Below are 22,527 nucleotides of genomic sequence, written 5' to 3' on the forward strand. Positions count from 1 at the left end.
TTTGAGAGACAATTCAAAGCTCATGTTTCATAGACAACTTCTACTACATTTATGAACAAGGGAATTTATAATGAATATACAAAGATGCAAAAGCATAACATTTAAGTGCAGCATTATTTTTGCGGCCTGAAACAATTAGCCTCTGGCATATTATCTATCCATAGACCCATTTAGCTTTGACACTCAAATTCAACTGGTCGATATCAGCATGCAAATCAACAGCCAAACTCACTCCTTTTGTAATTAATACACACTGATTTATTAAGTGAAACTCAAATAAATTCTCTATTTAGTGGCTTCTGAGTATACTTGGCATTTCATTATCAGCCTGTGGTTTACAAACTAGTGACTAGAGCTTAACAGTTCCTGAACAACTCTCAAATGATCAAAACAGATATCAGAAACTTTAATTTTAACTATTTGATTGTTTACAAAAGCTTTTAACCTAAAGTTTGATATGTCAAAAATTTTGAAGCAACTATTTATACTTATAAAAGGCAACATTTGTGAAAAGGCTCTCAAAAGTTATTACAAACAAAATACAGCCCAATAAATTATAAACTTCCAGGTTTTAAAAACTTTAATTCTGAGAAATGCACATCAGCAACAAAAACCTCTGACATTATAGGAATATACTAGATACCGGAGAACTGAAGTTATACTTCAGTTCTACTCCGATGGCTATTCAGTATCCAAAACTGGAAATACAGTACACTATTTCCTGCAGGTGACATTAGACCTAATTAAGCATAGCAAATAGTATACTTCATGAACAATGTAATTATGAACTCAAGTGAATGACAGGAAATGAGATCTCAAGCAGCTGGATACCAGGATGTTGCTGCTTTCCCATTAAGTGTTAAATACACTAATGATAGTAAAAGATGATTGATAATAATGCAAAAAATAAATTTCAAAACTCATTCCTATATTCACTGGCATCATCCTTTGCAGGCAATGAATAATATTGCAAAGAGACTAGAAATATATTATCCCTACGAACAAATTAAGAAATTAAAAAACCATTGGCTTTATAAACCACGTCATCTTATCTCGCAGAATATTTCTTTAAATGGCAAAATGCATACTTCGAAGAATAAGCTATAGTGCTTTAAGTACAAAGTGTATTACATTGGAGTGATATGTAGAAAAACACAAATGAAAATGCTGCATACTCAGTTATACTCCATAGCATAGTATTCACATTAATCTGCTTGTTTCTGTTTGTGAATTTGTTTGAAAATTTTTGGAGGCAATGATAAAAAAATATAGAAGTGCATAAAGTGGTATTTGGTCAAATGACCAGCCAGTGAAAACTGGTAAACGACATAATTTGTGGCACAGCATTTCCACTTAAATATTCTCTGAATTATTTTCTAATTTACATGTAGTATTAGCCAATATACATGTCATTCTGTAGAAAGATCAGTAATGAAAAATAACATTGCTATTATACTTATATCATTTTTGTTCCTCAGCAATCAATCTGGAAGGAATTATGAGAAACAGGAAACTTTCTTCGATGCACAGAAAGAAACCATAATATTATATGCTGGAGATTATAACCCAATACCTTAGTACATTCATACAGCAATGGATTTTTAGAGAAAGGCAATTCACCTGGAAATCATCTCCCTGCCCTCTCTGAAAAACATTTTGAGTGTTACAAAATGCATCTTAAAACAATCCATACTGGTACATGATTTTTTTGTGATAAAACTTACAGGTTTTTAAAAATTTCATGGCAAAGTAAATTAAGCCAGTCATTACGTTGTGTTCAAGCAAGTCTGAATTTGAGAAATTTGAAGAATTGGAAGCAGCAGCTGAAATGCATCCTGAATGTAGGTTGCACTGTTGGAGGCCTGAAAGAGAAGTTTGAACCATTTACAAAATGCTGAAAAGCAGGATTTTCCTTTGGCCAAAAGAACAATTATATTTACAATTGAGTTAGCACCGATGGATTTTGCAAATGTTCCTCCTTATTCATGCTGCAAGATCAACTTTACTAAATTCCATGATGCAGCAATCACAAGTTTTAAATAAACATACTACAGTGTCAAACTTGTTTTTCTCTTTTGTTGAAACTTCACTTGCAAAGGTTGAAGGGAAAATGAGATAAGATAAACTGCAAAGTTGTCATTATATTCTGCATCTGTGATCAGTATAGCCTGGTTAGGCCACCAACCCAAAATATTAACTATTTCTTTCTCTACAGATGACGTTTGACCTGCTGAGTTTTCCTAGCATTTCCTGTGTTTAAGTACAATGAGAAATTAAAGAGACTGCACCAATACTCTACGGCTTAAAAGCATATGACTGAACCTCATTGAAACATACAAGATTCTTAAAGAGCTAGAATGAGTCGACGTGGAGTTCGGTGTTTTCCTACCAATGGCATCTTGAATTCAGTCACAACTTTAAAATAGGAGTAAGTTATACAGGACAGAATTTGTTAGAAATTTCTTCACCCAGAGGGTAATATATCTTTGTAATTCTCTACCCAAGAGTACTGTAGATGAGTTAATGAGTACATTTTAGACATAATTTGGAAATCTAAAAAAAATTACAGGCTTAAAATATATGGGGTTATGTAGAAAAGTGGCACTGAAGCAAAAAAAATAGTCAGGTATGATTTCACTAAATGGTAGAACAACAAGAGGGGCTGAATGGATATGTCCTACTTATGTTGTACTGATATACATGCTATCTCAGAAGCTTGTTGTCAAACTCAAATTTTCAAGTTGCTATATACTGTAATACTGTCAAAGATCTATAATAAAAATTACCCAAATCATCCTTGATGTTTTGGAAAACTTTGCATTTATATCAGTTAAATACTCCTTTTGGTGGTTGTATCCTGTGATGGCTTTTTGAAGTGTAATCACTCAACACATGCATAGTATGATTTCCAAACCAATAATGAAGTGACCACTAAATATATTTCTGTTATTATCCAAAAAGACACTGTAGTATAATCTGCTACTAAAACCAATGAATTAATTTTAATTGTGAAAATAAAATTCATAAATTAATAGTTTGGATTCCAACTAAATGTTATATAAACCTTACTTATATAGCAACATGAATGTCATTTGGGCCTTGGTTTTGGCCAATGAGATTTTGCTTAAATATAGTTAATGTTACTTACGAGAAACAGAAATCTGATTTGGACACAGCAAAAATCTAAAATCATGTACGAATAAGTGATCAGTTACACTGGTTTTTAGTTGTGTTAATGGGTGTAGTTTTGGCATCCCTTCTTGAAATAATACCGAGGAATGTTTTATTTCTAGATATATTAGCTAGGGGGCATCTTGATTTAATATCTGATTTGAGAAGGCACTTCAAACATGTACAACATTCACAAGGAATATACATTTGTTTATTCTTAATCTACATATAATCTACTGATTTTGAATCAGCAGATCTAAAGTTTGGTCAACTATGTGCATAAGTAGTGGAATTCTGGAAAAAGTTGTCTAAGCTCACTAATTGGAAGAAATTTACCTCCAAAAATACTCCAGTAATTAATGGATTAAGAACGTCTGCCTTCTCTTTAACCTGTAAAGAAATTAATTGAAGATGTTTTATATTAAAATAGAATAAAAAATTAAAAGTCAATTATTACATACTATTTTTCTAACTAAATCATGTTTAAGAAATTTTAACACATCTAGAATTAGAGTCCAACAAGTATGCTGTGCTTCAATGAAATGTGCACACAAATGATCACTTTTACTATTTTCTTCCATCCACCAGAGGTTTTCACAAGTAAATTCAGCGAATGCAATATCCCAAATAACCAAGACAACTGAGGTCAAACAATGCAATGCAAAGCCAACTGAGATGTCTTTAGGTGTGATTTCTATATTACATCATCATCCTCATCAACAGATTTTATAAAAACTCCTGTAAAAGAAAAAGTTGCTTCTTACCCCTATCTTTGTTAAACAAGTCGTGAACTGTTTCGAAAGGACAGCCACTTCCTTACACAAGACAACAGTCAATCTGTAAAGAAAAAATGAAATTAGAAATTAATGCTCCACAATCAAGTATTACAACTCGACAGATTATTTTCTTCCATAAAATATTTTGAATTATATCTTATCATTCATTTGAAGGAGGTAAGAGAGTAGGAGTAACTCAGCATGTAATAATAAACAGTCAGGGGAATTTGAATGATGTATTGCAAGTTTCTTTGCACTTACAAAGGTCTACCTCAATGGATAAACCCTATCCAGGTAGGCAAAGTGTATGATTTATCACCCTAAAAAGAAATCTAGTCATTGACAAATTAGATAACTGAGGCTAAAATCACAGTATTTTTACGGATCAAGTTCAGTGCATTTTACACTTTCAAGTATCCTTTCTACAACAGAATAGTCAGAACCAGAAACATGGCTTAGGCATATGGCATTTAAATTTATTTACTCTCCAAGGATCTCATGATCAATTATGTCATTCAAAATATTATTGACCATTTTATTGGCTTTATTTACCTGACACCTGAAATGATTCACAAAATGAAAGTGGGACTTGGCACAAGTGATAAAAATTGGCATCTAGCCTAATATCATGCCCTTGATAATAATTATTTGCCAGCGTGTAAATGGATTGTCAATTTAGAAACAAATAATATATAATCCAAGACCAAGTTAATCTGTTGGTATATGAAATTCCCAAGTTATACTGTTCCTTCACATATACAATGCAAAACTAGGATTCATAGTATCAGTTTTCTTTTAAAGTACACATGATTCCACTTGCACTAGCTAACCATCATTAAAATCCTAAATTGAGTCTCTTCTGTGCATTTTATGAAAAGTTTAAAATTTCATACTTAGATAAAGTTTTGGCATGGTCCAATACCCCCACATCCTGGTTCTGGCTGTGAAGAATTAGTTCTGCCACTTTATGGAACTGTTCAATGGACCTAGCTGTGAGCTCTGCCAAACTTCTGACGGCAGATGTATGGATATTCTGTGAAGCACACAGACATAAATAAATCAAAATTTGAGTTAGAACACCAAGTGTAATTTTCCTGTGCTCAATTAATACTTACAACCAAGAAAAAAGCAAACCAAACTATTTTATTGGTAAACCACATAACAAATTGAAATTTGATAACAAAATTTTATTTTCCCTTTTATATAACACTTCAGGATGGGAAAAGACTAAACCAACACAAAAATACAAAAAGAGCAGTGAATATGATGTACTTAAGTATCTGTGGTTTAAGTATGACGCATACTGAACCATATGTAAAAGAATTAGCATTTGTTATTTACATAATAGGTTAAGCTTTCTCTTAAAATTATAAAAGTGGCCACTAATATATTACCTCAACTGAAATTTTGTGATCCCTATGCAAGCCCGATATAGATTTCTCATTCTGTCCTTCTTTCTCTTTATCTTCTGATGCCATTTCTATTTGTACCAGTGAGAGAGAGTTTACTTCAATTATACAATCATTTGCATTCTTTTTAGCCTGAAACAAACACAAATTTTGAATAATTCAGAACACAAGAGAACAACATAACCTCCCTAAAGATTTAACATGAAGCGCATCAAGATGACAGGCATATGTTGTGCCAACATTAATAAAATAAACATGTCATGTTGCCAAACACGGAAAGGATTCTGTGCTACTTAATTCAGCAAGATAACAATAATTGGTAATTCTTTTTAAAATCAAATAACTTAAATACAGAAACATGCCACCTGATTCATTATGGACTTAAAAGAATATTTGTTCTCAAAAACATGGAACATTATTATTTTGTAAATGCCAGGCAAAATGTGCAAAATTTGGCTTACAAGTGGTTGCTTATTAGCTTCAATTTGTTTTCTGATTAAAACTGTATCAATAACTGAAACACTCTACCCCTAATTACAATAACTGAATTGTTTCCCCCCCCATAAAAGAAATGAAGCTGCAGGAAACTACACCAATAAAATTATTTTAGTGACAGAGAAATCAATATACACTTACTTTGCCCAGTTTGTCAGATGTCACAGCTACATGCAGCTCTGATAACAAATCAGATATTTCTTTTACAAATCCAGACCCATCATCTCCTGCAAAACCAAAATAATCTTCAGCTATGGAAGACATTTATTCTCAGGATGAAACTGACAAAGCATTATTTATCACTCATTCTTATTTGCTCTGAGGCATTCAGTCAATAGCTCCAAAAGATTGATGGACATAATGTTCCTGTTTAAAAAGGCGGATAATGGGAGGAACAATACAGAGAGGCAATATAACAGAAAACCTGTTGTTTATAGGACAATTGTACAGACAAAGTGCAAATGCACAAGTTATCTCAAAGGAGTTTTAGCAAGTTGATAAGGTAATTAAAAAAAGGACACGGGACAATTTTATAAACGGGACTGAATATAAAAGGTAATAAGGTTTTTTTTTGATAACACAAACCATTTCAAACTAATAAGGATTATAAACAGGCTGAGGAAAATCAGTCAGTAGCAATGAAAAGCTGACAGCACTAAAAAGCTGTATGTTGTACCTTCATTCCCTTCTTCCTCCTCCTCATCAAATTCAACCAAAGCAAAAGCTTCTTTAATAGTCTCCAATTCTTCCTTCAATTTTTCAACAGCTTCTCCAGACAGGGAATTAACCACTGATCTAACCTATGGAAAGTAATAAACATTTCTTGAGTGAATATGATCAGCACTAGGCATGCTAAAACAATACTTTACACCTTAATGAAATCTTCAGGTACACAGAGCACATTAAAATATATGTGCAACAAACATACATTCTCAATAATTAACAAATTTAAACTTAATCACAAAATATACTAATGTAGCATTTCTGGGTCCTCCAAGAAAGTAGTATTTAGAATTGGGGGCCTGGGTTCAATGTCAAAAGCAAAACTGGAAATAATACTGAAGAAACAGGCAAAAATGTAACTATTTTCTTTTTCCTGATTTACCTTTAGTTCACTTTCATTGGACAAAATTTCCAAAGCTTCCAGATGGGATAGACCTTGAAATTCATCGAACAAAATTCCATAATTAGCTTTCTTTTGTACATCTACAGAAAGATCATCAGCTGTTTGCTGTTGTTGTTGTTCTCTTTCTTTTGCTTCCCTCAGAACCTATGTAGAGAAAATTCAAGCAGAATAACCTCAAGACAGTATTCTCTATAGGAAAGTGGAATGAATATGAAATTCATTGCTTACTCAGTTGATTCATCTTCAAGTGAATGGTTGTCTGAAATTTAGAATACTGACAAATATTTCAGTTCTTGCTTGCAACCTCAACATCTCCCTAGCATTTTATTCTGGCATCTTTTCCCTTCCATTCCAGTCCTGAAAAAGGGTCTCAGCCCAAAACGTTGACTGCTCACTCATTTCCCTAGATGCTGCCTGACCAGCTGAGTTCCTCCAGCATTTTGTGTGCTTTGCTTTGGACTTCCAACATCAGCAGACACCTCGTGCTTACAATTATTTCAGTTGAATGTTATAATACGAATGACTAAAAAAATGCTCAAGAAATTCTAAAATAGTATTCCCAAGTACAAAATACTATCTCATTGCTTTCTTCAGTGTCATTTACCACACATGGAGTATTGTTTTGGTCTCCAAGGTTAAGGAAGGACATCCTGGCTGTGGAGGAAGTGCAGCGTAGATTCACAAGGTTAATTCCTGGGATGTCCGGACTGTCTTACGCAGAGAGGTTAGAGAGACTGGGTTTGTACACGCTGGAATTAAGGAGATTGAGAGGGGACCTGATTGCAACATTTAAGATTATTAAGGGATTGGACAAGATAGAGACAGGAAATACATTCCAGATGCTGGGAGAATCCAGTACCAGAGGGCATGGTTTGAGAATAAGGGGTAGGTCATTTAGGACAGAGTTAAGGAAAAACTTCTTCTCCCAGAGAGTTGTGGGGGTCTGGAATGCACTGCCTCGGAAGGCAGTGGAGGCCAATTCTCTGGATGCTTTCAAGAAGGAGCTAGATAGGTATCTTATGGATAGGGGAATCAAGGGATATGGGGACAAGGCAGGAACTGAGTATTGATAGTAGATGATCAGCCATGATCTCAGAATGGTGGTGCAGGCTCGAGGGGCCGAATGGTCTACTTCTGCACCTATTGTCTATTATCTCTTTTTTGCTGTAGCCGCTTTTCAACAATTATTCCCACACTGAATGTTATCAAATGTACTAGCACAAGAAACCTCCCTGGCTATTGTCATACAGAATGCCATTTTCCATTCCCTTTCTCCTGCTGCTTAATTATCCTTGCCATTACAAACATCCAAAGACTGTGCTTCTTAAACTAGCAACCTTTGTTACACCTCTGGGTTATCCTTCCCACTGTCATTGTACTTCTGACTTTCCCTTCACACGATTCTAATACCTATAGATATACTAATATATCATCCCAATTTTCAATAACTTGTCTTACTCACAAATTATACAGCTAAAGATGTGGATCATAAAATTTCAGTCTATATATTAAAAAGCATAAATATATGCATACTAAATTTTGATTTCCATGGAAACTGTCCCAAAAAAAGGAAAAATTTTCACTTAGAAAAATATCATAAATCAAAGACCCAATGTTGAAAAGTATAAAACAAATCTTCCACTCTATGCCGTTACTACAGAAGACTTGTCTAATGCAAACAAAAAGCCTTTGGAGGTGTTCTCAGGCAAGTTCTGTCTGCTCTGGAAATCAATACACATTTCCTTACGAACAGTCATACACCTGCACAAACGTTTGCAATTAAGATTAAATAAGATCATAAATATTAGAATTGGTTTATTATTGTGGGTTCAGCGAAAAGCTTGTCTTGCATACTTGCGTAACTCTTCACACAGATGAAGTTATTACAAAGTGCATTGAGGTAGTACTGTGTAAAACAGTAACAGAATGCAGAAGAAAGTGGAAGAGTTACAGAGAAAGTACAGTGCAGGTAGATAATAAAGCTTCCAGATCATAATGAGGCAGACTGTGAGGTCAGGAGTCAGGAGACCATTCATAATCTTTTAACAGCAGGATAGAAGCGGTCCTTGAACCTGATGGACTGTGCTTTCAGGCTTTTGTACTTTCTGCATGATGGAAGAAGGGAGGCGGATGAATGTCCAGAGCAGGTAATATCTCTGATTATATTGAGTACTGTACTTTGCCAAGGCAGTGAGAAATATGGACAGCTATGTCCATGACACGCTGCAGTTTCTTGTGGTCATTGGCAGAGAAGTTGCCACACTATGCCATGATACATCCAGATAGGTGCTTCAATAAGAATTGGAAAGGGTTAATGGCAACAAGCCAAATTTCTTTTACCTCCTGAGGAGGCTGAGGTGTTGATGAGCTTTCTTGGCTGTAGCATCTATGTGGTTGAACCAGGACAGGCTATTGGACTCCAAACTCTCAATCTCAGTACCGTTGATGAAGATGGAACATGCGTAACATCTCCTTCCTTAACATCATATGATAAAATATGGAAAGTGCCATGGCTGCATCAGTCACGTCACGGTGAGTCCCATGACATGTTCAGACACATAAAATTAAAAAATGATAATTTAAATTTAATCAAAGTTGAATGTGCACCTGAGACAATGTGGTTGTTCTGTACATCAGGCCTCGTGTTTTCTTGAATCCAGGATCTCCTTCTGCAATAACATCCATGGTTTTCTTACCAATGAACTCAAGGGCATCCAAACCACCACTTAGTACAGTTCTCCCCTGGAAATAAAGTTATCAATATTAATACTGCCTAGCATAAATATGTAAAAAAAAACCTCTTATAATTAAATGCTTTCAATTAACAGTCAGTGTAAACATTAATATTAAAGGCCTTTAAAGTTTTGAGTCTACAGCACAAGAGAACATGAAACCAACTGCCCTCTCAGATACATCAACTTTTATGTAAATGTTAGTCAGAAATGTAAACATTCCCTTCATACTTATTTAAGCACGACATTCCATAATGAATGACTTAAATTCTAAAACAATGCCATACATTTTTTTTCCCTGGGTTGTAATGCAGGCCTTATTTGGATATGAATATTATAACTGGGAGGGTTAAGAGAACTCCTGTAGCATCTGCAGTTTTTGATTAACAATGCACCTTTAAAAGTATTGAGTAAATTATATTGCTATGCATATTAATCAAATAATTAATCATAGAAAGTTCTAATATTTTAGATAGTTATGGAATTATTTCATGACAATGTGAAATTTAAACCACATTATAGAAAAATAGATTTAAATGCAAAAATCAATTGAAAAATACCAATTTCATTAAAAGCAGACAAAAAGAATTAGAAATTTGGTGACTGCAATAAGAAAACGAGTTATAATTCAGTTTTCTAAAATAAAGTTATCACTAGAGATAATTAGACATTTGAATGTTATTAACATTAATTAAACTCACTGTGTTCTGAACCGCAGTGGTAATGGTAGAAAACATCCCAAATGCCCCACTGGTTGGAGAGGAAGATTCATCTTCAGTTTTGGGGCCTTTTTCAGAGTCCTCTAATCCTGCTGTTTTACAAAAAAAAAGTTCTTCAGCTCTTAAATTATTGCTAAATATAATTAGACACACATTATGTATTACTAATACAAAGAAACATGCATCCTCAATTACTTGGATTTTTGTGGTCCTCTGTTTATCACCTCTTCAAAGTGGTGGTCCAACATGGTAGGACACTGGTGCAGCTAATGAAAGTAGTTGCTTCACAGTGATAGTGACCCAGGCTCACATTGTCTTGGTTTCCTCCCACATTCCCAATAATGCGCAAGTCAAAAGGCCCTGTAAATTGTCCTGGGTATGCAAGTGGAGTGACAGAATTTGGGGAAGTCGATGGGAATGTGGGAAGAATAACATGGGATTAGTTAAATGGGTGCTTCATCATTGGCATGGTACAAAAGAGCTCCTTTCTGTACTGTGTGACTATGACTAACTTTGCAAATGCAAGGTGGTGATGTATTATGTCAACATTTTCCAGCATACCCTGGTAAAAGATCCCGTTCTGCCAGCAGCAAAACTTCCTCTTGGCTAGATGGAAGGCAAAGTTTCAACATGTAGTTTCTGTAGCTTTCTATGACTGCAAAAGCATTCACCCGGTTTCTCCAGATTAAGTAGATATGCTCTAGGCTGTTTTGGTTGTCAGTAAGAATGCATACTGACCTTGCATGATCTTTTCACTGCAGTATAACTATAAAACCATAGAACATTACAGCACAGAAACAGTTCCTTTGGGCCTCTAATTCAGCTGAGCCGAACCTTTTTTCTGCCTAGTTCCACTGACCTGCACCTGGCCCATATCCCTCCATACTCCTCTCATCCATGTACCTGTCCAAGTTTTTCTGAAATGTTAAAAGTGAGCCCGCATTTACCACTTCATCTGGCAGCTCATTCCACACTCCCACCACTCTCTGTGTGAACAAGCTCTCCCCTCAAAATGTCCCCTTTAAACTTTTCCCCTTTATCCTTAACCCACGACCTCTGGTTATTTAGCCTTTCTCTGCACCAAAGGCAAAGCTTCAGCAGATGAAAGAAATATGTGCTCCACACGCCCCAGCCACTGGAAGCAGGTGGATTCTCTCACAGATTTCGTTTTGTTCCATTTGTCTCCAAGTAATTCCAAGGATTTTATTGAGATATTAAAAGAAGATGCTGTTCTATTTTTGTTCCTGCCTGGAACATACAACTTAGATTTAAAACCACTGTCATAAGAGTACCAAGAACTAAAAACTGCTTTGTGTTCATGGTTAGCTGCCTATTGTTCAAATCACACGAGCTGAGATTTCTAAAGATAAAAAGGAGGATTTGCTGATTTTCACATCAAGTTGTTAAGACCAAAAGAGAGATAAAGTATCTCACTGATGGAGCAAAAACAATCCACTATGTATATACCGTTATTATTCACATATATTTTGGATGCCTCCGTTTTCATTTGCATGTCAAAGTTAGTGTATATATAAGACAGTACATGTATCAGATAACTTGCTTATGATCTGCGATTCATTACACTGGACATATACAGTGTCAACTGTGTACAGCAGATGTTGATTTAATGATTTTTATTATGAATTCATCTCAGTTTGAAAAACATTGTTGTGAATTGTAAAAAAGATACAACAGGCACTGGACACTAAGACTGTGCTTAACTTTATGCCCAACAACAATGAACTCATGATTCATTCCTAAACTGAATGGCTGTCATTTTCCCTCAGGGAAATCTGATTAGGGAAAGCAACTACAGCAAACAACCAATTTCAGCAAAATGCTCAAGATGGCATCCCTGCTAATCCCTTTATTTGTCCAGACATGCTATATGGACATGAGTATGCAATTCTTCGTTTCTTTTTTGTAGTAGGAAACTTAGAAAATGTTGGGTCATTTAGCATGGCCATTTCCCAAATCCTACAAGGAACAGCTGATTAGGCAAGATATCCACAGCCAATGGAATCAGAAAAAAAAGATACCAGAGGAGGGAAGTCACATCAGCTCACACATATATCAAAAATAGAGAGGCAGAGCAGAAGATTATTCAATAAGATTAAATAAGATTGTCATTGGCCTTGTAATCCTTCACCATTTCACAATTTAATTATTTCTGGATGATACCCTTTCAGAAGCTAGAAATAATTCCATTATCAAATGACTACCTTTGTCCCCATCAGATAATCTTGCTTCTGCTGAAACTTCTGTAGGGCTGGGAATTCCAAGAGAGGACTCAGCTTTTTCGATCACATGGGAAATTCCATGACCTACAGCAATAAAATAGACATATTAAATAGTTAATAAGTTTACAGAACAGAAAACTTGGTGTTGCCCAACTAAGGATAGAGTTTACCCCAACTGTTGCCAACTTACTTACACTTGCTGTGAAAATCAGCAGTCATTGTAACCATTATAAATTTATCTTTATTTTGTACTGGAAACCAAGTCAGCAAACAGGGAGGATTCTTCTGTTTTACTGAATACTATGTCCTATCAGAAATTTCCAGAGCAGGATTTGAGGCAACAAATCAAAATCTTTCATCAGGCAAACACGAGGAAATCTGCAGATGCTGGAAATTCAAGGAACACACACAAGATGCTGGCGGAACGCAGCAGGCCAGGCAGCACCTATAGGGAGAAGCGCTGTCGATGTGTCGGGTCGAGACCCTTCGTCAGGTCTCGACAAAAATCTTTCATCAACCCATTTGCCTCTGCAATTGCTTCACTGCTTCACTTTTTTCATTTATTTTCCTTTTAAATTCAATTTCAAATCAAGGTAGTATTTTATACCTAATACAAACATCCATTCACTTGAAATGCAATGAAGAGATGGGAAGTATTACTGTTCACAACCCTACCTGATAACAAGATCAAAGACTAAGCAAATCATTCCCTAGATGAAACAGAAAAATATAGGATAAAATAACTGAGATAAAGATTTTTAAATCTGCACCTTTTCCCTCCACAAAAATTCTTGAAATTATTTGAAGTTAAAAAGATGACTAAAAATGCCTCTTTTTGTTAGTATTTGAGGTTATTCTATGATTAATTGAGCTAATCTGACAATGTTCTCTACCAAATCTTCTCATGTACTTTTTAAATTCATCCCAAATCACAACTTGGCTGATCGAAATAAGTTGCATTATCGAACTTCTGACAAAGAAAAGCATCAAGGTATTTCATTATCATGTTATAGTCAGTTTTAAGTGATTTTAATTAACTTTCGGATTTTGAAGCTTCAGAGATGCAAGTCATTAGATTCAAGTCCAATTACAAAGTGTGTTAGAAAAATTAAATGTTAATATTGTTAATGTCATGTAGTAGAGGTGGAGGAAGAGGTAAACTTACTGCTCTTTCAAGTGATTGATTTTCTGAATTTGTTCCCCACCATACACAAACTAATTTTTGTTAAAAAATTATGTTAATCGGTTTCAGCAAACTGTAATGTGAAAGAGCTAATCTGGGATTAATCAGTAATGATATCCATAGAGACCACAGAATAGCAAGAATGCAAATTGGAAATGTACTTTCCCTTGAGGAACTCCCTGGGAAATAGAGGATGACTTACTTCCATTCCCATTTTGTGGATTCTGAAGTGAGTCATGTTACCAAGGTGGGAAAGAGGGTCAGGTGATAGCTATTGGACTGCATGAATGGGCAGTTTGCAGTTGCCCTTCTACTGCTTATCTGGGTCTTCTATGAGCTCTTGATGAACGCCTTGAGCATCTCAATAACATCCCCAATGCCTCGTCTCCCTTCTCCCATGATCATGAACAAAATATTCTCAGAAGAGTGGCAGTGATGCTTTTCTTCAAGGAGACTGAGAACATCCTTGGCTTCTTTAATCTATCTGCCTTTAATCTCTATTCCTGGGAGAGCTCTGAAAAGTGTGACTGCTTCAGGAGTCTGGTGCTGCGTGCATAAAAAAATTAGGCCTGTCCAGTTAGGTGATATGACACTAACAAGGAATTCAATATTGGCCTAGGCAAGGGTATAGCTTTAGCTCACTTAACCTTCCAGGGAATTCAGAAGATTTTGTGGCCAAAGTATTGGCAGTGTTTTTCCAGTGTTTTGAGATAGCTGCTAGTTAGATGCACAAAGGAGGGCCATGGATCACTGAATTGGCAAGGATTGTGTGCTCAGGGTCAAACACTGTGGATGGGACGCTGGTCAAAAAATTGTCTCTGCTTTGCCAGTCTGTTGGGTGCATGCCAATGACACAAAAAGCCTGCAGTTATAAAATATTCATAGGAGGCTAGAGTCAAGTAGGCTGTGAAGCTGAGTTTTGAACTACATACAAGACAGAGACATGGTTTTAAATATTCAAGGCATCAAACAGTGTAGCAATGAAGTACGCAAATAAAAGGTTAATTACAATCTTTTGACTCAGTCTTCTCAAAGGACCAAAAGGCCTACTGCAGCTTCTACTTAAAAAGCAAGCAAATAAGTTCCAAAATCTAAATGGAGCAAATGCAATCTAGTAAGAAGCAACACTTAATTTATTATTTCAAAAAATCCAAGTTCATTGTTGCTCCATCCTTACTTTGAAAATAAAAACTGGTATCTCCAATATTCTATGTTAACAATGGAGAAATGGATGTCACCCACTGTAAGAGATGGTGCGCATTGGAAAAGAGGTGTGTTTGGGGGAAGGGCCAGACAGAAGAGATTTTAGAGTTTATTTGCTCTCAGTTCACATCTTCCCCTCCTCCATTCAGTGTGACTTTCTATTAACTCAAATTACTACACACATCCCAACCTGTCCTCTTCTGTCACATCACATTCCCATTAATTTCTTTTTCTTCAACTTTCTACCCCCCCCCCCCCCCATTCCCATATTCAAACTCTTTCCTCCTATTCATCTCCCACATTCTCTACCACCAGGGTTCTGACTACCCCTCAAGCTGAACGGCAGTAAGCTTCACCTGAAATCCTGGAGTTCAAAGGCAGTTCAACTGAGGGTTAGAGGCCAAGTAATTGTAAGATGTACTGAGAATTTGGTCCAACCGCAATTATGTCTGACATCCAGGCCCCCAACTGATGTCACATCCCATTGTTTGGGAGAATTTGCAGTTGTATACACATTACCAAAGAAGTCAAGAAACCTTCTAGAAATACAACAGTCATCAAATCTTGCAGAAATTATATTTTTAAAAGAACCCCAGTGAACTCACCAACAGATGCTACTGTGGCTGTTGCTGTAGTAAGCAGTGACTTCCCCCAATTTCCCCAGTAGCCCCAACTTCCTGCCTCCTGATCAGAGACGACTTTTGACTGCAAAACAGATAGATAGCTACTTCATTTATGCCAAAGGAAATGACAATGTCACAGTAGCATTACAAGTGCGCAGATATACTATTAAAAAAGTAGTAAGAAATAATTTTAAAAAACGTTACCCCAAACAGTCTAACAGAAGGGGGTCATCACTTCCCCAGCTAGAGGTTGACTCATTATAGAGCCTAATGATGAAGGGTAAGAATGAGCTCTTTAGAGCAGCACCATTGTGGTATAATGACAATCAGATTTCTCACTTTGACATTCATCCTTTGGACAACAATGCCAATTTTTTGTCAATACAATTAAGGCAGGGGGTCCCTAACCTGGGGTCCATTAACAACAGGGGTCCCTGGCATAAAAAAGGTTGGGAACTCCTTAAGTAAGGCAACATAGAAGCACTTAATAAATGCTAAATAATTATGAGGAAAAGAATATCCAATATTGTTTACCTTGTCATCAGTTCCTGGGGGTTGCTGTTCAGTCATCCCGGGAGTGGATCCCTTTGATTCTGGTCTCTTTCTTGTCATGCCGACTGAAGTCTTTCCTTTACTTTCAATCATATGAAGTTTATTTTCAGCAGACTCATTGTCCTTATCTTGAGCATTGTTTGTAGTGTTCTTCACAAGTTCAGACTTGGATTGCTGCAACATTACATCTTTTTTATGAGTTTCTCCCATATCTGATGCACCACTCAAACTTCCTTCTGAACCTGACGAATCTTTATCCACTGGTACCTCAGAAGATCCCATTTCCTCCATCTTTGATGCGCCTGAAACTAAGCAAATTAATTGGCAATTGCTAACACAAGATCAACATGGTTACATGGCAACGATATGAAACATTTACAAGTACATGGTTCCCTGAAAATGGACAAACTGGTAGACAGGGTGGTGAAGGCAGCCTTTATCAGTCAGGGCTGAATCAAAAAAAAAGTTGGGAGATCATGGTGTTACTTTACAGGATGCTGGTGAGGCCATGCTTGGAAAATTCTGTTCAGTTTTGATCACCCTGCCAGTAAAGATGCCAGTAAACTGGAAAGAATGCAGAAAAGATTTTTAAGGATGCTGCCAGGACATGAGGTACTGAGTTTTTGGGGAGGTGAGAGAGGCTAGAATTTTATTCCATGAAGTGTAGGAGACTGAGAGGCCATCTTATAGAGTGTATAAAATCATGATGAGCATAGATAAGGTTAATGCATTCAGTCTTTTTCCCAGGGTTAGGAAATCAAGAACTAGGAGGCGTAAGTTGAGAGAAGAAAAATTTAACAGCGACTGAGGAGCAACACTTTTTTTTTTGTTATATATTGTTTACACACAGAGGAGGTATGTACATATGTGGAGTGTGGTTGCAGTAGGTAGAACAACATCTAAAGGACAGTGTGACAGGTAGGTTGGAAAGGTTTAGGTTATGGGACAAACACTGACAAATGGGACTAATTAGGAGGGGACATCTTGATTAGCATGGACCAGTTAGGCCAAGAGCCACTTTCTGTGCTGTAGGACTCTATCAACACAGGAAATGGCTATATAGCTCCACTAAGGTCAACCTTCAGTGTCTTAATTAATAATACTGGTCTATCCACTTAGCCCTTGCTTTCTTCAGTGCCCTAAAATCTATCAATTTTGTTTTGTGATCTACTCACTATTGTCCACAATCCTCTGGAACAGAGAATTCTAAATGACTCACAAGCCTAGAGTGAAGTAAGATTGTTTGAGTTCTGGACTCAAACAATCAAACCGGACTCAAAAGGGAAGCTTTCCCTCAAACTGTTAAGGTGAAAAGTTTTTGCTTCAATAAGATAATCTCATTCTTCTAAATTGCAGCAAACATGCCCATATGACTAGATCTCTTCTCATAAAACTAACTTTGTCCAAAGAATCAGCTGAACAAACACCATCCCTCCTCCAAATATATCATTTTTAGCCATGACTCTAGCACATTTCTATAGATGTACGGTGTTAAGTTTTGTAACTCTAAAATGAATCAGAAGAAAAACCCCAGAGCCTGAGAGATGTGCGTAAAGTGTTTTTACTTAAAACAAGCTGCACACTTACAACCTGGTGGCGTGATGACATATGCCACATGTACTTTTACATATCACCCTCAATGATTTGTATAAACAAAGTATGCTTAAACAAACAATATATTTACAATATTACTGAAATATTAAATGACACTCCCCCCACTTAGCAAAACTCCAACTCAATATAGAAAGCACTCACTTCAAATATATAAAAAATTGCTCTCTAGTTATACACACACAACTACTACATACACATCCACAGGATAGTAAATTCTAAATTGTCCCATTCAGGCCTAAACATTTAATCACTGTGGTGGATTACTTACTCTTGCAGGATAATGTATTTCTTGAAAAGTTTGGGGGGGGGGGGGGTCACTCTGCCGGCAATTGAGACTTGTGGCTGTGAAACAATCTCAGGTTCTGGGGTCACCTCCATGGTGGTTGTAAAAGTTGATTCTGGGACTGCAGGAAGTGGTTCTGATAGTTCTGGATACCTTCCTTCTTTCTTCTGCAAGATTATCTTGGCATCATCTGGACATGTTGACATCCCCAACAGTGCATGGCAAGTTGCTTAATCTGTTGATCTATCCCAGGGCACCAGACAAAGCTTAAAGCCCACGCTTTCATTTTGACGACGCCTAGATGATCAGCACGCAGCTCCTCTAACACTTTAGCTCTTGGCTTGGATGGCACAACAACTTTCAATTCCCACATAAGGCAACCCCAGTCAAGGCAGGTTCATTTTGGTGCTGGTAAAAACGATGAAACTGGAGTTTCTGTTGCACATTCCAGCCATGTAGACCTGAGACAGTGTGGGGCCTTTTCTGGTTTCCCTTTGGTTCGCACTGCCATAACAGGGAGATTTTTATTTGCATTAAGGTGAAAACGTCAAGAGGAGTGTTGTATTTTGAAAATTTTTCATGTATTTCCTTTTCCAAGGATAAATCCATCAGCATCTCCATTATTAACTGTCCTCTTGAATTCAGTCTTGTTATGGTGAGTTCAGGGGGGTGGAGCACAGTAACCAGGTTTGGCAGAACCCGTTACAGTAACTGACAAATCCTAAAAAAGGACTGCAACAGTGACACATCCTCTGCCCTTGAGGCATCTACCAATGCTTGAATTTTCTATTTATATATTTTTTCTCTCCCATAATCAAGGAAAGCATTCTGTGCTTTCTTTTTAAACTACTTAACAAACTTGTCCTCTAAAAATCTGTGGACATAAGAGCATAGAACAGTACAGCAAAGGAACAGGCCTTTGGCCCACAAAATCGTGCAAAATCAATTAAATCAATAATCACGTGGCTAAATGAACTAATCTTGACTGCCTACACAACAGCCATATCCTTCCATATTCCTCATACTCATGGTATACCGAAACAACTCTGAAATCCTTTAATACGTCTGTCTCTACCACCACCCCAAGCAGCACATTCTAGGTACCCACCACTCTGTAGGAAAAAACTTGTCCCTCACATCTCCCTTGAAATCACTACCTCTCACCTTAAATGCATGCTTTCAGGTCATCCTGATCCTACACCGCACTCAATATCTCCCTCACACTGGCTATACCCATACTTCTCTATATCCTGTAGAAAGTATACTTCTATGTCCTGTACACAAGAAACAGGACAAGTCCAACCCAGCCAATTACCGGTCTATCAGCCTACTCTCAATCATCAGCAGAGCTATCATGCAGCACCTACTCGGCAATAACCTGCTTACAGATGCCCAGTCAAGGCCACTCAGCTCCTGATCTCATCACTTTGGTCCAAACATGGACCAAGGAGCTGAATACGAGAGGTTTGGTGAGAGTGATAGCCCTCAACATCAAGGCAGCATTTGACCAAATATGGCATCAAGGTGCCCTAAGTAAAATGGAGTCAATGGGAATTAGGGGGGAAACCCTCCACTGGTTGGAATCATACCTGATACAAAGGAAAATGGTTGTGGTGGTTGGAGGTCAATAACCTCATCCTCAGGACAACACTGCAGGACTTCCTCAGGGAAGTGTCCTAGGACATCTTCAGTTGCTTCATCAATGACTTTCCTTCCATCAAAAGGTCAGAGGTAGGGATGTTCACAGATAATTGCATGGTGTTCTACACAATTCGTGACTCCTCAGATAGTGAAGCAGTTCAATTCGAGCCACCAAGAGAGACTCGAACCATCATCCCTTCATTCAGTGGCATCACCATCACTGAATCCCCTACTATCAACATCCTGGGGATTGCCATTGACAGGAAACTGAACTGGTCTAGTCATATTAACACTGTGGCTACCAGAACAGGTCAAAGGCTAGGAATCCTGTGGTTTGTAACTCATATCCTGACTCCCCAAAGCCTGTCTACCATCTACAAGGCTCAGGTCAGGAGTGTAATGGAATACTCGCTACTCACCTGGATGAGTGCAGCTCTGGAAACACTCAAGAAGCTTGACACCATCCAGTACAAGGCAGCTCACTTGATTGGTACCCTTGCACACGCATCCAATCCCTCCACCACAGATGAACATTTACAGCAGAGTGCCCTATCTACAAGATACACTGCAACAACACACCAAAGTTCCTAAGGCAGCACCTTCCAGATCCACGACGACTCCGTCTAGAAGGACGAAAACAGCAGGTGCCTGGGAACACTACCACTTGGAAATTCACCTCCAAGTCACTCACCTAGGAAACATATCACCGGTCCTTCACAGTCACTGGGTCAGAATCATGGAATTTCCCCCCCTCCCACCCGCCCCAACAGCTCTGTAGGTGTGCCTACACCTCAGGGACAGCAGTAGTTCAAGAAGGTAGCTCATCACCAGCTTCTTAAGGGAAACTAGGGATGGGCAATAAATGCTGGCTTAGTTGGTGACACCCACATCTAGTAAATGAATTTAAAAAAAAACTTCTCTATACAAGTTATATCACCCATCTTTAAAAACATTTGCTATTTTTCTCCCTCAGTGATCTGATCAAGTCTATCTTCCTGCAGCTGAACACCTTCCTTTCCATTAAGAACCACAGGCCAATCTTTCTATCACTCTTAGCTTCTGCATTTTGGACTAAGCAATACACAAATGTAATAATATAAATAAAATAATTACATAATACAACTTTGGACCTGTCGAAAACTTTACATCCACACATACTATATCAAATACTACTTTTCCGATCCTTCTTGCTAAATCCTCAAAAAATTTAATATATTTTGTCAGAGATGGTCTTTCTTTAGAAAGCCATACTGATTATCCCAGATTCTAACTGGTCTAGTTAATTGCTTAAAAAGAACTCCAATAACTTAACAACTAACTTTTAAATTTACTGACCTGTAGAGAAGAGGTAAAAACACAGGAGATATTTATGACAGGGAGGAGTCCAAGACAGATTGGTCAGATAACATCTGTGGAGAGAGAAACCAGAGCTAACTTGTAGTGGTGCTTGAAAATGTGAAAGGGCAGATATCTGAGATCATTGAATTTAACGCAGTCACAGATGTCCTATTTTGTATAAGGTTTAGATTTGATTTTCAAAGATGCTAGAATTCCTTAATACTTTATCTTTTACTTCTTGAATATTTCAATATTTACTCAGCTTATACATTTTACATAATTCCTAGCTACCTGCTGCAGTATGCTCTTGGTATCTGACATAAACTTTGTTTTACCCAATCTTGTCATCTTTTGAATATCAGAAACCTTTTAAATTTGAAAAAGGATCGAGTGCACTTCAGGTGTATATGATGAATAAACTCTTCTTGTCTTCAAGCCAGGTACTGGTATCAATTGTATATTTATATTTTACATTTTCTTAAAACACTTGTTGTTTTCATAAACTCATTAAAGCTACAAAATTAAAACGTTTCATTCTTCTGTCCATAAACCCAAGACAATTACAAAACTCATCATAATGCAAATTAATTTATTTTTTCATCCTTTCTGGCAATGACGCTAAATCCATCTATAAAATGTCAACAAAATGTACGTTTTGATGGTTAGTAATATGTATTATTATAAAATGTATTACCCAAACTTTAAAACTTTCTCACTGTCCAGAATGTAATATAACGTCATTAAGAAAGCTAAACCCAAATATTAGCACATTAGAAAGACTCACAAGACAAAGAAAACTGCAAATAAAAACAGAACGCTGGAAAAACTTTGGGGGTCAAGCAGCAGCTGCGGAAGCAAAAAGTAAAAAAGTCGACTTATACTTTTTGCCTCCATAGATGCTACATCAACAGCTGAGGTCTTCCACCTTTCCAGTCAGACGACTCATACTCTGGTGCTCAACTGAAAAGTACACAAATTATTCTCTATTTATGTGACCATCAGTTCCGAACTTCCCGACAGACGGGCTTTAAAGGCAGTCACTACACTAGTTACACTGACAGTGAACAGGACGGTGATAGGTGCAGCAGAAATGAAAGCTCCCCACCTCCCCTTATGTATCGGGTCAGAGCCCTCACTGTAATCCCACCTAAAAAACCAACCCATGACTCACCCGACTCCTGAACTGCAGCCTACGCTACCGCCACGCAGCCACAACACTCACCTTTCACCCAGGGAAGCGATAATGCCGCCAGACTACTGCGCATGCTCCAAGGGAGGCCTCCGGTACAGTCCTTACTGCGCATGCTCCAAGGGAGGCCTCCGGTACCGTCCTTACTGCGCATGCTCCAAGGGAGGCCTCCCTACCGTCCTTACTGCGCATGCTCCAAGGGAGGCCTCCCTACCGTCCTTACTGCGCATGCT

General features: G+C 37.4%; 1 protein-coding gene across 3 annotated transcripts; it reads right to left on the reverse strand.

The window, feature by feature from the left end:
* Window positions 1-712: 712 nt before the first annotated feature.
* On the reverse strand, window positions 713-22,389 carry LOC132405516 (protein FAM114A2-like). 3 transcript variants are annotated; one of them, XM_059990392.1, is made up of 15 exons: window positions 22,328-22,389; window positions 21,103-21,176; window positions 16,212-16,537; window positions 15,660-15,759; window positions 12,651-12,752; window positions 10,411-10,520; window positions 9,585-9,719; window positions 6,957-7,121; window positions 6,528-6,651; window positions 5,993-6,078; window positions 5,342-5,488; window positions 4,841-4,980; window positions 3,936-4,008; window positions 3,508-3,561; window positions 713-1,862 (listed from the first exon to the last, which is right to left on the reverse strand). In XM_059990392.1, the coding sequence occupies exons 3-15, from the start codon at window positions 16,518-16,520 to the stop codon at window positions 1,767-1,769; spliced, it is 1,641 nt and encodes a 546-aa protein (XP_059846375.1). In that variant the 5' UTR covers window positions 16,521-16,537; window positions 21,103-21,176; window positions 22,328-22,389; the 3' UTR covers window positions 713-1,766. The 3 variants fall into 3 exon arrangements, with proteins under 3 accessions (XP_059846375.1, XP_059846374.1, XP_059846373.1); XM_059990391.1 differs by having other exon boundaries at window positions 22,277-22,336; XM_059990390.1 differs by lacking the exon at window positions 22,328-22,389 and adding an exon at window positions 21,890-22,089.
* Between the last annotated feature and the right edge of the window lie 138 nt (window positions 22,390-22,527).

This window comes from Hypanus sabinus, chromosome 15 (genome assembly GCF_030144855.1).
Source record: "Hypanus sabinus isolate sHypSab1 chromosome 15, sHypSab1.hap1, whole genome shotgun sequence".
Classification (NCBI taxonomy): domain Eukaryota; kingdom Metazoa; phylum Chordata; class Chondrichthyes; order Myliobatiformes; family Dasyatidae; genus Hypanus; species Hypanus sabinus.